We start from the raw sequence: 13,162 nt of genomic DNA, 5'->3' as shown, positions 1-13,162 counted from the left end.
TCTTGCATCACAGAGCTGGGTTCATGCTGCGGGGGCATGTGTTTGAAGTGAAACAGAGATAGCTCAGCGTTCAAGTCGCATGTGTGCGCCGACAGTGCGGGGCTCCATTGTACGACTCGAGCAATTGCTTTATTAATTCATTTACACTGCTGCTTGTGTTATGACTGAGTATGTATGCTATGCACACTGAGCGAGATTATAACGCGGACGATGAATCGGCGTAATTATTTCCGAAACGAGGACTTGATTTTCCACGTTTTCGCGAATAAAATCACCGACCCGATTGCATGAATGGAGGCATCGCCAAAATAAAAGTTTGATGTGAAATAATAGTGACACATGTTCGTATGGTAGTGTGTAACACCAAATGTACAAATGTTGGCAATATTGAGACAAATAAACATGTGTTTATTTTAGAAAAAAGGATTTAAAAGGATTTAAACGATTGGACCTGATGACAGTTTTGTGTGCAGTAGCAGCTTTCCAATCATGACCTGAAAGCATCATCACCGTATGGGCCTGTAATCACCCACAGACACAGACACCTGCTCACACATCAAACACTGTGTGTGTGTGGTCCTGCCTCAATAACCTCAATGACAGCACTGTTGTGTCCTCGATATTGAAATTGTAAAATGTATAGTTAAAAACCATATACAATGTATTAAGAACTGTTGTTTCAAGGTTTCAAGTAGGCTACGTTGTACACCAAAAGGTTTGTCAAGCAATACTTCTGTATATAAAGGGTCCCTCGCCAAAGTATAAATTATCCTTTAAAGCCGAGGCACCTATAACAATATACGTTGGTTGTGAACAGTGTTAAAGGACAACTTCACCACTTTTCAACCTATCTTCATATAATAGGTCCTCACTAATAATCATGATAAAATGGTGCAATTTTTTTCTACTCGGTCTGTGTTTCATAGGAGGGCTGTGGGCAGTTCAGAAACCGTCTTCCAGTGACATGATCATTAGGCAGATTTCTTTTTTTTTAAGATTTCTTTACAAATATATTTAGATTTTCATTATCATGAGAACGATGGCTTCCATTTTCGCATTGCAACTTTTCAGGACTAGAAAGCCTGCAGTTTCTATTAGCTTGTATTCCCCATCGATGATGTCACTGGAAGACGGTTTCTGAACTGCCCACAGCCCTCCTATGAGACACAGACTGAGTAGAAAAATATTGCACCATTCTTTCATGATTATTAGTGAGGACCTATTATATGAAGATAGGTTGAAAAGTGGTGAAGTGGTCCTTTAAGAGTGGGGAATGGTTTGACTGGGCTATCGAGGAACACTCATTCTAAAGAGAGCAGTCAAATAGAAAAGCTAAGTCTGACGCCAATTATAAATTGGATTGCCTGGAACAATAGATTGAATGAATTGAAAAATGTAGGACTAGCGACAGAGGAATAAAGGTGCCTTTGACAACGGGACATAGAGCTGGATGGATGGATGGATGGGTACGGTACGGCATTTTGTGTGTTCTCTCCTCCAACAGTTAGCCACCTGCTCTAGCCCATTCTGACCGGGCACCCATTTTTGGTGTCGGCATCATGTTATGCTTTAGCTATTGAAAAATAGCAGATCTACAAGCTCATATCGCGCCACCGAGTGGCGCGATACGAGCTTGTAGGTCTGCTATTTTTGAAAAATCGAAGAACGACTGACATTTTTAGAATCTGATCTCGGGTCAGAATGGGTTCATCAGACCAGTGTGTGTCCAGTGGAAAACCTCGTACGAATCTGATCTCAGGTCAGAATGGGCTAGCTGAGAGCAGCATATGGGATTCAGACCACTGAACAAAGCACTGAGAACGCAGAACCTCCAGCGAGTACAAATATGGACAAGGAGAATTGGATGGCGCGGTATAGCCTGATTTATGTACTGTATTTGCACAAAACATGGATAGCTTTGTGCCATTTCTATGTGAGCTTACAGGCAGATTATGAAAATCACGGAAATGGTGCACAGAGCGCTATACAAACCATTTAGAAAGCCTTATAGACGAGTGCCAAGCCATGTATTGACCACATCCCCGAGCCAGCTGGCACTGTGCGCCGAATGCCCTTCTCAATCTTCAGGGATGCCAGCAAAGCCCCGTACGGCCATGCCATGAGCCCAGTGGTCAATACAAACACCCTCGTCAGGGTGTCTGAGTGGCACATCGGTGAAGCACTTGCCGACCGCAACAAAAGGCACAGATTTTGACTCCCCAATTTGACTCCAGGCTTTGGCCGGGCGCTCCCACAAAACCCATTTGGCAGTGTTTGCGCGGGTCAGGGGGATTGTGTTAGAATGGTAAATTTATACGGCGCTTTTACTATATGTGCATTACATTTATCCATTCGGACTCCGGTGGTGGAGGAAAACTATGCGAGGCACAAACCTGGTCAGGGCTTAAGTGTCTTGCTCAAGGACACACGCAGGAGGAGCCAGAGATCGAACCGGCAACGGCACCCTTACGATTCCAAGACATCCGCTCTAGCCTCTCTAGCTCCTTCGCCAAGTATACAAATTGGTTTCAAGAACAATCACATTGTATTAAGAGTGGGCTGGCTGGTATAGTGTCCAAAGACTCTACTGAGTGTGGTTGGATGTGAGACAGTGGGAGCCAGGATGATCACAAGCCAATAGATTTATCCAACAGAGTGAAGCCCTTCCAACAGGATGGACATGTAACCTAACCATTTCCTGGAACTATTCATAGCGTCCATCTGTCTGTGTGCAGGCGAGCACAAAAAGATATATTGTACACGGCTAGAAGAATGAATGAATGAATGAATGAGTGAGTGAGTGAGTGAGTGAGTGAGTGAGTGAGTGAGTGAGTGAGTGAGTGAGTGAGTGAATGAATGAATGAATGAATGAGTGAGTGAGTGAGTGAATTAATTAATGAATGAACAAATGAACGAATGAATGAATGAATGAATGAATGAGTGAGTGAGTGAGTGAATGAATGAATGAATGAATGAACGAATGAACGAATGACAAATATACTAGTGCCAGTGAAATCAGTAGTAGCAGACTACACATACAAAATTACTGCGATCGACATTTTGTGGAGAAAAACAGAGGACAAAAGCTATTTTTCCCCCACATCATAATGGAATCCTCACAAGAGAATATTGGGGTTTAGTTAGAAAATTGGCAAGCCCTAAATTCCTTCCTTTCAGACTAAGATTAATTAATTAAAAAAAAACATGTATTGGATTGTATATCCACATTGTCCAATCTGCACGCACGGAGAGGAGAGGAGAGGAGAGGAGAGGAGAGGAGAGGAGAGGAGAGGAGAGGAGAGGAGAGGAGAGGAGAGGAGAGGAGAGGAAGAGTGCACTCCACCAAACAAGATGAATCACAATTCAGGGACAAAACCTTTGAGTGGAGAAAACAAAGGCAAGCGTTGAAGAAGAAGGAGACTGAAACTATTTGAGGTAACCACAAATCAACAGCCCCACTCAGCCGCACACAGCAGGGAGGCTTCCTTCTGCTGGAGATGAGAGGGTCGTCACAGCAACTGCGGGGATGCTGTCGCCACGGCAACCATTACCAATGCATATAGATCTTTTACAGTCTATTATATAGAAAATACAGGCAACGGAGATCGCTGTGCATCGTGTGATGTCTTTCCTGTCACCCATTCTGACCTGAGATCAGATTCTAGAAATGTCTTCTACATCCCGACAGTTTTCAGAAAAAGCTATGTTTCTATGTCAGTCGTTCTTCGATTAAAAGAAAATAGCAGACCTACAAGCTCGTAGCGCGCCACTCGGTGGCGCGCTACGAGCTTGTAGATCTGGTATTTTTCAATAGCTAAAGCATAACATAATGCTAACACCAAAAGGGGTTCCCGCCCAAAATGGGTTAAGAACAACTACAAAGATTTCACACTTTGAACTCTGCTGCTGAATAGAACATGGGACAAAGTAGGTGAAGGAAGGAAAGATTTAACGGATTGTAACATCATTTGTATTATATATATTGTAACGATCCCAGAAACCGGAGGCAGAGACGCAGTCACAATGATAAAGATCTCTCTTTATTACTTCCAAGATAGCTCATATAACAGCAGCCAGCTTGTGCACATCCAAGTTAGAACAGCATGCACTCTCAACCTAACTACACACAGCGAGCAAACCGTCACTCACTCCCCCAAGTCCCACCCCCGAGACAGTCCCATTGGCTGACGCCATAGCTGGCCGCTACAATATTGTGTTTTTTATCTATGAACTCAATAGAGGAATACATAATATAATTGGCCACATGAAGTGGATCACTTCACGCGCTGAATGTATTAAAATCACTGACATTTCTAAAGGTCTCAGACAAACCAAAACATTGACGATGAGGTGATTCAATGTGTGGCTTGTGCAGGATTCCTTTCTTTTCTATGGATGATTTGGATTTGGATTTAATGTACCGTTTTCCGACAGGTCAAGGAAAAAAGAAAGAAGGCTCTCTAAAATGCTTATTCATTCATCTATCAATAAAATGTTCACTGCCGGTGATTTAGGAGGACAACGGAAAGCTAAATCGTTCAGAAGAAAATAGTTGCGGTTGATGTATGGGGCTCAGTTAAGTAAAGGAGAAACAGCACCATTTGACTCACTTTCGCTCCAGGCTAGTTGCAATTCATGGGCGTTCTAAAAATAGTTCTCGTGTTCGATACGCTGACAAGCTGATAATGCACATACCGTGTACTGTATATATCTGACATCATAGCTTTTTCCTGTGGCTCATGCTTATCCCATTCTGAACGGGCACCCATTTTGGTGTCAGCATCATGTTATGCTTTAGCTATTGAAAAATAGCAGATCTACAAGCTCATATCGCGCCACCGAGTGGCGCGATACGAGCTTGTAGGTCTGCTATTTTTTGAAAAATCGAAGAGCGACTGACAATTCTAGAATCTGATCTCAGGTCAGAATGGGTTCATCAGACCCAGTGTTTGTCCGGCGGAAACCTTGTATGAATCTGATCTCAGGTCAGAATGTGTTATGTTGTCGTGTCTTTCCTATTATGTCCACTGCACTGAGACTGAACATTACTTACTGCTGTAGAAAGGCTGGCTGAAAAGCTATAGCATATGGCGTTATGGCTGGATCTCACTAGAACTGAATAACAGAACTTTGTTGAGCTCACATGTGATATTAGGACTGCACGATTATGAAGAAAAATGTTAATTTGCTTAAAGGTATATTCAGTTGATTTCACTCAAAAAACCTTAGGTTTCGTTTTTGTCTGGGACCTAAGCCAAAAACGAAACCTAAGGTTTTTTTGAGCCCCAGGGGTTAACTGGGGACAGGGAGGAACTCCTTATTATGGTCAGCACACTCTATAGTAGAGAGGATTATCACAACAAAACAAAAAGATAAGTGATATTTGAATGAAGTGAAATCACTGAATATACCTTTAATATTGTGATCACTAAGTATTATTATTATTCATGGCAATTTGGTGGAACATATTTTTGGTTTTGCCTTATATATGCCTTTGTTGTTCATTGGAACTATATCTTGGGTTAAATGTTATGTACAATGTTCTGGCTATTTATGAAGACATTTTTATTATTGTGTTTTTTTATTATTATTATTATGAAGTAATAATAAGTAGTAGTAGTAATAGTAACTAAAGACCAAGCTAAGTGATTGAAACAAACACATCTATGATGCAATAATGCTGTTTGAGATTTATTTATTTTCTTCTTCTTCTTTCTTCATTTCCCCCATGCCAACAACAAATCTTGTTCTTGTATATTTATAGTATAATTCATTTTGTCCAGTCTACCATGAATTAATATCTGTGCGTTATTCCAGTCCAAAGCAAAAAGCTCCCTTTCATCCACCAGATACAATGAAGCAAACGAGGGCTAAAAGCCGAGCTTTGGTGCAGTTTGAAAATATTCAGCCGCTTGTGATGGACTTGATTTATTGTAAAGCATCACTCTTTCACGACATCTTTAGCAGATAATAACCCCCTCCACTCTCTCACTCTCTCACTTTACTGCCACCTAATAAAGCATAAGTGCTGGAAGACATTCACAAAGGGATTGAAGTTGTATTTTCCCCTGATTTGAACTAGATGAGCCACAGGACTGCACAGGATATTCGGATCAGATATGATGATCACTCAAGTGCAAAAAGTGGGGACCACATCTGTGCAATTAAACACAAAACAGAAAGTACAAAACAATACAATAACTGGGTGATCACATTAGACAGGACAGACAGGACATTTCAAGTCAAGTAGCAACCAAAATATGGGCCGTTTTATGCTGCAATATAATAATAATAGCATAAGGATTTAATATATTTTTCCAAACCTACTTGTGACACTTACAACCTACAGTATAAAAGTGCTGTGCGCGAAGAAGAAGGGGGAGATGCACTAGAATAATAATGCTTTTTGGATGTCATAGATTGCAGTTTCCTTGAGGCTTGTCAGGAAAATAAACTGAAATTATAATACATAGGATTAATAACTGTCAGTGAAGCTGCAGGACAAAGTCTGTGTTAATGATGTCTCACTTTAAAAGCCTTGAGCTTTCACTAGATTTGGTGTTAGTGAACTTTCAATCAATATCAAACAAACTAACGAGATTTACAACAGCTATGGGGAGTATCATCAGTCTGACATTGGCTCAAGGTCACTCACATTATAACATAATTCTACGCAAGTAGGAAAACAATGCAGCAAATAGTAGACATAAACACATTTTGGTCAAAAACAGCAGAAGGCAGCATGGCGCCTGATCTGTGCTGTTCAGTCGCAGGGCCCCGTGTGACTGGCTAAGAAAAGGCATGGCATGTGACTAGCTCCAGGGCACTCGCTAGGTCAGCCAGTCTAGCATAAACACACCCAGAGAGACATCCTGGGCTGCTGGGAAGTGTAAGCGTGCACGCACATGTACGCACACACAGTCACACACACACACACACACACACACACACACACACACACACACACACACACACACACACACACACACACACACACACACACACACACACACACACACACACACACACACACACACACACACACACACACACACACACACACACACACACACAGGTACTAGTATGTTATGCACACATTAGCAAATACCCACAAGGCATATACCGCGCATGTACGGTATATAGACTGGAGAACATGGCACACTTGGCATGCACACACATCTTCTTATGTATAATATACAGGACTAGATAGTCAGCTATTCATACACATTCAAGGATTCACACGTTCCATTCCACTCTTGAATGCGCAATGATATAAATAAAGAAACATACTATCTATGCCCCCCCCCCCCCATCTCTCTCTCTCTCACACGTCACCACCATCAGCTGCACTGTAAAGTAAGCCACTTAAACCCATATGCTTCATTGACTGGAGTCTCGCAGGGCTCTGTGTGTGGTCCACTCCCTGTACTCTGAAATCTCTGAATAGCTACAGCATCTGCCATCTGATCTGATCTGCCATTTTCTACAATACTTGTTGGCCCCCAGAATAGGGACACTATAGGGTTCATAATGGTTACTGACAGTCAGACCTACCAAACGGAAGACGAAGACATTGTTGTTACAGTTAGACCAGTGGTTCCTAAACTATTTTGGCCCAGGTACCCCATGGGGGGGGGGGGGGGGGGATTTATTTTCCAGGTACCTGTTTGTGTATGTGTAGTACCCCCTCATCCTGGCAACACCGATAAGCATATTTGCAACTTAGATGCCACAATTCAGATGCCATTGGAACTATTTGTATTAAAACTTTCACAGCACATTTTCACAACATTTATTTAAGATGTCGATCTTAGAATAGATGTAGACCTATTTGACCGTGCAGAAACATAATTGCCATCCTTGATGCATCAATTAAGCGTCAACGACCATCAGCTGGTCACAGTCACAGACACTCAGGGCTGTATTTTGTGTGTCTTAAGTACTGTACCAGGTCTTATTCCCTAACTTGAGTAAACTAAAGACCTGGAGGCGTGATCAATGCCATTTGGCTATTCTGAGTGGCCAAAGAGCATTGACCACGCCTCCAGGTCTTTAGTTTACTCAAGTTAGGGAATAAGACCTGGTACTTAAGACACGCAAAATACAGCCCTCAGCCTCTGCAGCACTCTAACTGAAAGTGACTGCATGGAGTCTGTTTCATTTCTACCCAAAGGGCCTTGAATGATGGAATATAAAATTAAGGATTACCGTGATTATGGTAAGATCACATATCACACATACCAAAATTCACTGGCAGCTATGCGTCACGGACCCCACTTTGGGAACCACTGTGTTAGACCTTTGTGTTTTTGCATACAAGCATGTTATGTGACAAAGGTTTATGAGCTAGATTTGAAGCTCAGAAAGGGGATGTGTTGGATGGTGTTGAAGGCACCACGACAACACTTTGCAATGGGGTTCTGGATGTGTCTCGTGAAAGCTACAGTATACATCCTCGACAAACACAAAGATTCGGTGCGTTCTCCACAGACCCGCAGACAGATTCATACAGACTTGATTTGTGCTTTTACAGTTCTGGACAACAGAGACGTGCAGAGAGCATTAGAGAAGCAGGTGCTAAAATGTCCTTAAAGGGCACTTTTGGCCCAAAATAGCGGATCTACAAGCTCACAACGTGGCACGCTGCGTTGCACTGAGAGCTTGTAGATCTGCTATTTCCGGGGCACGACCCCACACTCTTTAGCTATAGACGACACAGATTTCTAAACAAATTATTTCAGCGCAAAATGCTGCGTTCAAGTTCAGTGGAGTTTGGAAAAAAGCAATTCTCCTTCGAGTATGGCATGGAAAGGGGGTAGCATTTGTATTTCTTTCACTATAGTAAATGTTAGGGATGTCCCGATCACGTTTATTTGCTCCCGATCCGATTTCGATTATTTGAGTTTTCCCGATCCGATATTTATATTTTTTAGAACACGTTTATGCCATATCACAATAGACAATATCCCAAATCACAGACAATATCATGATATGGATAATATTGATACTAAGGATGTCTCGATCACGTTTTTTTGGCTCCCGATACGATTCCGATCATTTTGAAAATGACGTGATGGGCCCTGATTTCCGATCGCCCGATCCGATCGGGACAACCCTAGTAAATGTTGCATTCACGGTGATGTCTATGTGTGCACGACGTGCCTGCTGGACAACCACTGGTCCGACTCCCACTCCACGAAGTTGAGTTAATAAGTCAACTGGTGCCAGAGTTATACCCAGAACAGACACACGGAAATTCCAATTAGGGAAAGGATAGGTTTCATTGGCCCAGTACATTTTTGAGTGGTGCAACCACTCCTACAACCAGCTTGCAATGTCCTCGTACGTGTTTGTGTGTCTGTGTGTGTGTCTGTGTGTGTGTCTGTCTCGTACTTGTTTGTGTGTCCGTGTGAGCATGAGTATGTGACTTAAAAATAGCAGTAGGGGGCGCCAGAAACAGTGAGAGGGGTAGTGACTCTAATGAGAGAGAGTGAGAGAGGTAGTGACTCTAATGAGAGAGAGAGATAGAGAGAGAGAGAGAGGGGGGGGGGGGGGAATTGCACCACTCAGTTCACACGTGTGTGATTTTTCACATATTAATGGAATTTGCATTTAAGCCATCCTATCTCTCAGGGCCCCTGTGGGACTAGTTAACCCATTCTGAACGGGCACCCATTTTGGTGTCGGCATCATGTTATGCTTTAGCTATTGAAAAATAGCAGATCTACAAGCTCATATCGCGCCACCGAGTGGCGCGATACGAGCTTGTAGGTCTGCCATTTTTGAAAAATCAAAGAACGACTGACATTTTTAGAATCTGATCTCGGGTCAGAATGGGTTCATCAGACCAGTGTGTGTCCAGTGGAAAACCTCGTATGAATCTGATCTCAGGTCAGAATGAGTTAAGAGTTTCCGTGTCTTGCGGACTCGCGCAAAGACGCCATACAGGATCAAGTGTGAGAGCCACTGCTGTCCCCTGGTAGACGACCGTAGCATAGTAACTGGGGACACTGGGTAATGACTCTTTTACTTCAGATTAACCCATTCTGACCTGAGATCAGATTCATACGAGGTTTCCACTGGACACACGCTGGTCTGACGAACCCATTCTGACCTGAGATCAGATTCTAAAAATGTCAGTCGTTCTTCGATTTTTCAAAAATAGCAGACCTACAAGCTCGTATCGCGCCACTCGGTGGCGCGATATGAGCTTGTAGATCTGCTATTTTTCAATAGCTAAAGCACGACATGATGCCAACACCAAAATGGGTGCCCGGTCAGAATGGGTTAAGATACCCAGCTCATAATAATGCTTAATTTAATTTACTTTAATTGACAGTATTCCAGCTGTGCACTTATAAATGAGCCTATACGCCGAGATGTACACACGAGCCACAGAGAACTGTTCCGCTGTTAATCTTTCATACTGTAGCCTCAGTATTTGTGAATAATATTATATATTCATGGAGTGAGCCACTTAAGATTCTGAAATGTCATTTTGGCATTTTTGCTCCACACGTAACAATTCCCAGCTACCGTGAGTGTAAAAGCATTGCATTGTGGACAAAGAACATAACAACATTGGTGTCTGTACTCAGCGAAAGGTTTCATGCTAGGCACGCTCTTCCAAGGTCTTACTCAATGTGGCCAGACCAAATGGGAGCTGTAAAGGTCAATGGTTTCTCTCTAATCTAATGTAATGTGCTTCCCAGGCTCATCTCCCTGCACCGCATGTAGCTGGCCTGCTGCGTGCCCGGGGTCATTTTTTAGAGCTGTTTTTCAGAGTTCAACCAGAGACCAGAGATTGATCAAAATGAAACTGTGGATAGAAATGTTACTCTCTCAGTTTTATTTTATTCTTTATAGCCAACAAGTTGGTTGCACTGTACTACTTTTTCTCTGATAGTATTTAGGTCTATTTTAGGCCATTTAAAAAAAAATCATGAGTGAGATGAGATTGTCTGTTTATTTTAATGATCAATCAAATCAATCGAGTGCGTTCCGTTTTTATGTCAATGGAACTAACATACGGTAACATACGGTAGTATACTTGTCTTTAAGTTCCTATCTATCGGTATCACAAAGAAAACTCATTTTTCAAGGGGTTAAAGAAAGAAATACCATGACTTTATCATTTAAATCTTAGTGTTTTCGCCTGGTTGAGAATCACTGGCCTATACTCGATGTATACCACACTGGTTCAGGTTCAGGTTCAGGTTCAGGTTTATTTGTCATTTGTATAGATACAGAGTATACATACAATGAAAATTATTTTGCTCAGAGCACTCTCAGTCTTACATACACAGGACATAAACAAACATCTATAGTGCAAGAAAAGACAAAAAACAGGAAAAGAAAAGTGCAAGTGAAGTGAAGTGCAATACAGTTCAAGGTCAGCTGTTCAGCAGCCTGACTGCCTGGGGGTAAAAACTGTTACTGAGACGGGTGGTACGAGATTTGATGCTCTGGTATAGCGTTTTTTGGAATACATAGAGAATCACTGGCCTATACTCGATGTATACCACACTGGTATACATAGAGAAATGAAAAGGTTTGAGAATCACTGGCCTAAACTCGATGTATACCACACTGGTATACATAGAGTATCACTGGCCTATACTCAATGTATACAACACTGGTTTACATAGGGAAATGAAAAGGTGTCAGAATCACTGGCCTATACTCGATGTATAGTATACCACACTGGTATACATAGAGAAATGAAAAGGTTTCAGAGTCTTCTAGGAGGGCAGCATAGGCCAGTGAGTTCTGATCAGCAGTCTAACAGCACACTGAGTGCTTGGTGATATCAGCTTCCATTAAGATCATCTGCACTGAATGTCTTCACTCACTGGAAGTCCTGCAGCCCTGACAACTGACATGTCACTGATGTTTCTGCCTGCAGTAGTTTATTTTTATTTGGATCATTGCCAAAAATGTGTTTGAATATAAAATATTTGTTGTATTAATCAAATTGGTCAGGCTTGCGTCCTAAATAAAGCATGATAAAAGTATGTCTCAGTGGACATGCTTTGCCTGGTATAAAATCCAAAACGATATCCCGTGTTCCATTTGCCTCTGAAATCCCAAGTTAGAATTCCAAAATTAGAACACAGAGCTTCAAAAACGATAATGCCCGAGTATTGCTTGCCCAATCTCAGGCTTCAGGGATTTGATGATCCATACAGAAGGGACAACAATCACATCAATGTAATGACGTAATAACTGACTTTAATACCACACTTTACACAAGTAAGGATTATGGCCATAAAGTGCAGTTAAGGACGATGCTTGCCCCTGTAGCCAGCATGCGCGCACGCACGCAAACATTTAAATAATTAGCAGTAGCAGAATTGGGTATACTGTATTTTCACTTAAGGAGGTGCGCTATAGACTAGAGGAAAGACAATGGGGTCATCATCAGTAGAGTTTCTCCTGCAATCCGATTAGATTAACATATGTTGTGCACAACGTTGACAATATGACCTGAGGCTAGCAAGCTTTATCCTCCAGGGAGCATGAATGTGCTCAGCAAGATTCATGGCAATCCGCTTTGGCCAAATGGGGGTACTAAAAGAAAAGGCATGAAAACAATCTAATCAAAATCAAACAGGCACAGGTGCCAAATGTGTTTTGTAGACCTGATAATCCCCGGGGGAAATTTCTATTTCAGCTTCACACAGCTGATGGCTGCTCAGGTGGGCTGGTGATTTTCTGATTACCAGACTATCCACTCTACCCACGGAGCTACAGCCGCCACAACTAAGTAAGTCGTTCAGCCAGTCAATGCACCAACCAGCACCCAGCACCTCCCACGGACCCAGGTTCATCATCATCATTTTTCGACCGCGGTCGAGATCATGGATTTCACAATGCCATGCCAGACATTTCCGGTCCTTCAATGCCATCCCCAGTTCCTGCTTACCGATACATGTGTCCCTATAGCGATGACATCAGGGGACGACAATTTTCTACCTCTGGTCTGCTTTGAGGCAGGACTCCAGAGAAGAAGGGAAGATAATTATAACCTCATTGTCAGCTCTGTAGCAGTGGCCGGCAAACTGTGTTCTTCTGGATTGGACTAGTGAAGAAACACGGGGGAAGGTTGCTGTATATTAGATTAGTCTTCCAAGACAGATTTTGCGCTCTCATTAGAAGGCGG

General features: G+C 42.4%; 1 protein-coding gene across 1 annotated transcript in view; it reads right to left on the bottom strand.

Annotated features, from left to right (window-relative positions):
- The window catches only part of kiaa1549la (KIAA1549-like a), a gene marked incomplete at its 5' end in the record, with an annotated part of 99,904 nt that extends 87,065 nt beyond the window's left edge, over positions 1–12,839 (bottom strand). Inside the window, one exon of the mRNA XM_083764117.1 lies at positions 12,797–12,839. Coding sequence (XP_083620243.1) covers positions 12,797–12,839 — 43 coding nt within the window. The remainder of the gene's footprint in view (positions 1–12,796) is intronic.
- Between the last annotated feature and the right edge of the window lie 323 nt (positions 12,840–13,162).

This window comes from Protomyctophum parallelum, assembly GCF_964188405.1.
Source record: "Protomyctophum parallelum genome assembly, chromosome: 4".
Lineage (NCBI taxonomy): Eukaryota > Metazoa > Chordata > Actinopteri > Myctophiformes > Myctophidae > Protomyctophum > Protomyctophum parallelum.
This window is presented reverse-complemented; position numbering and strand designations above follow the sequence as displayed.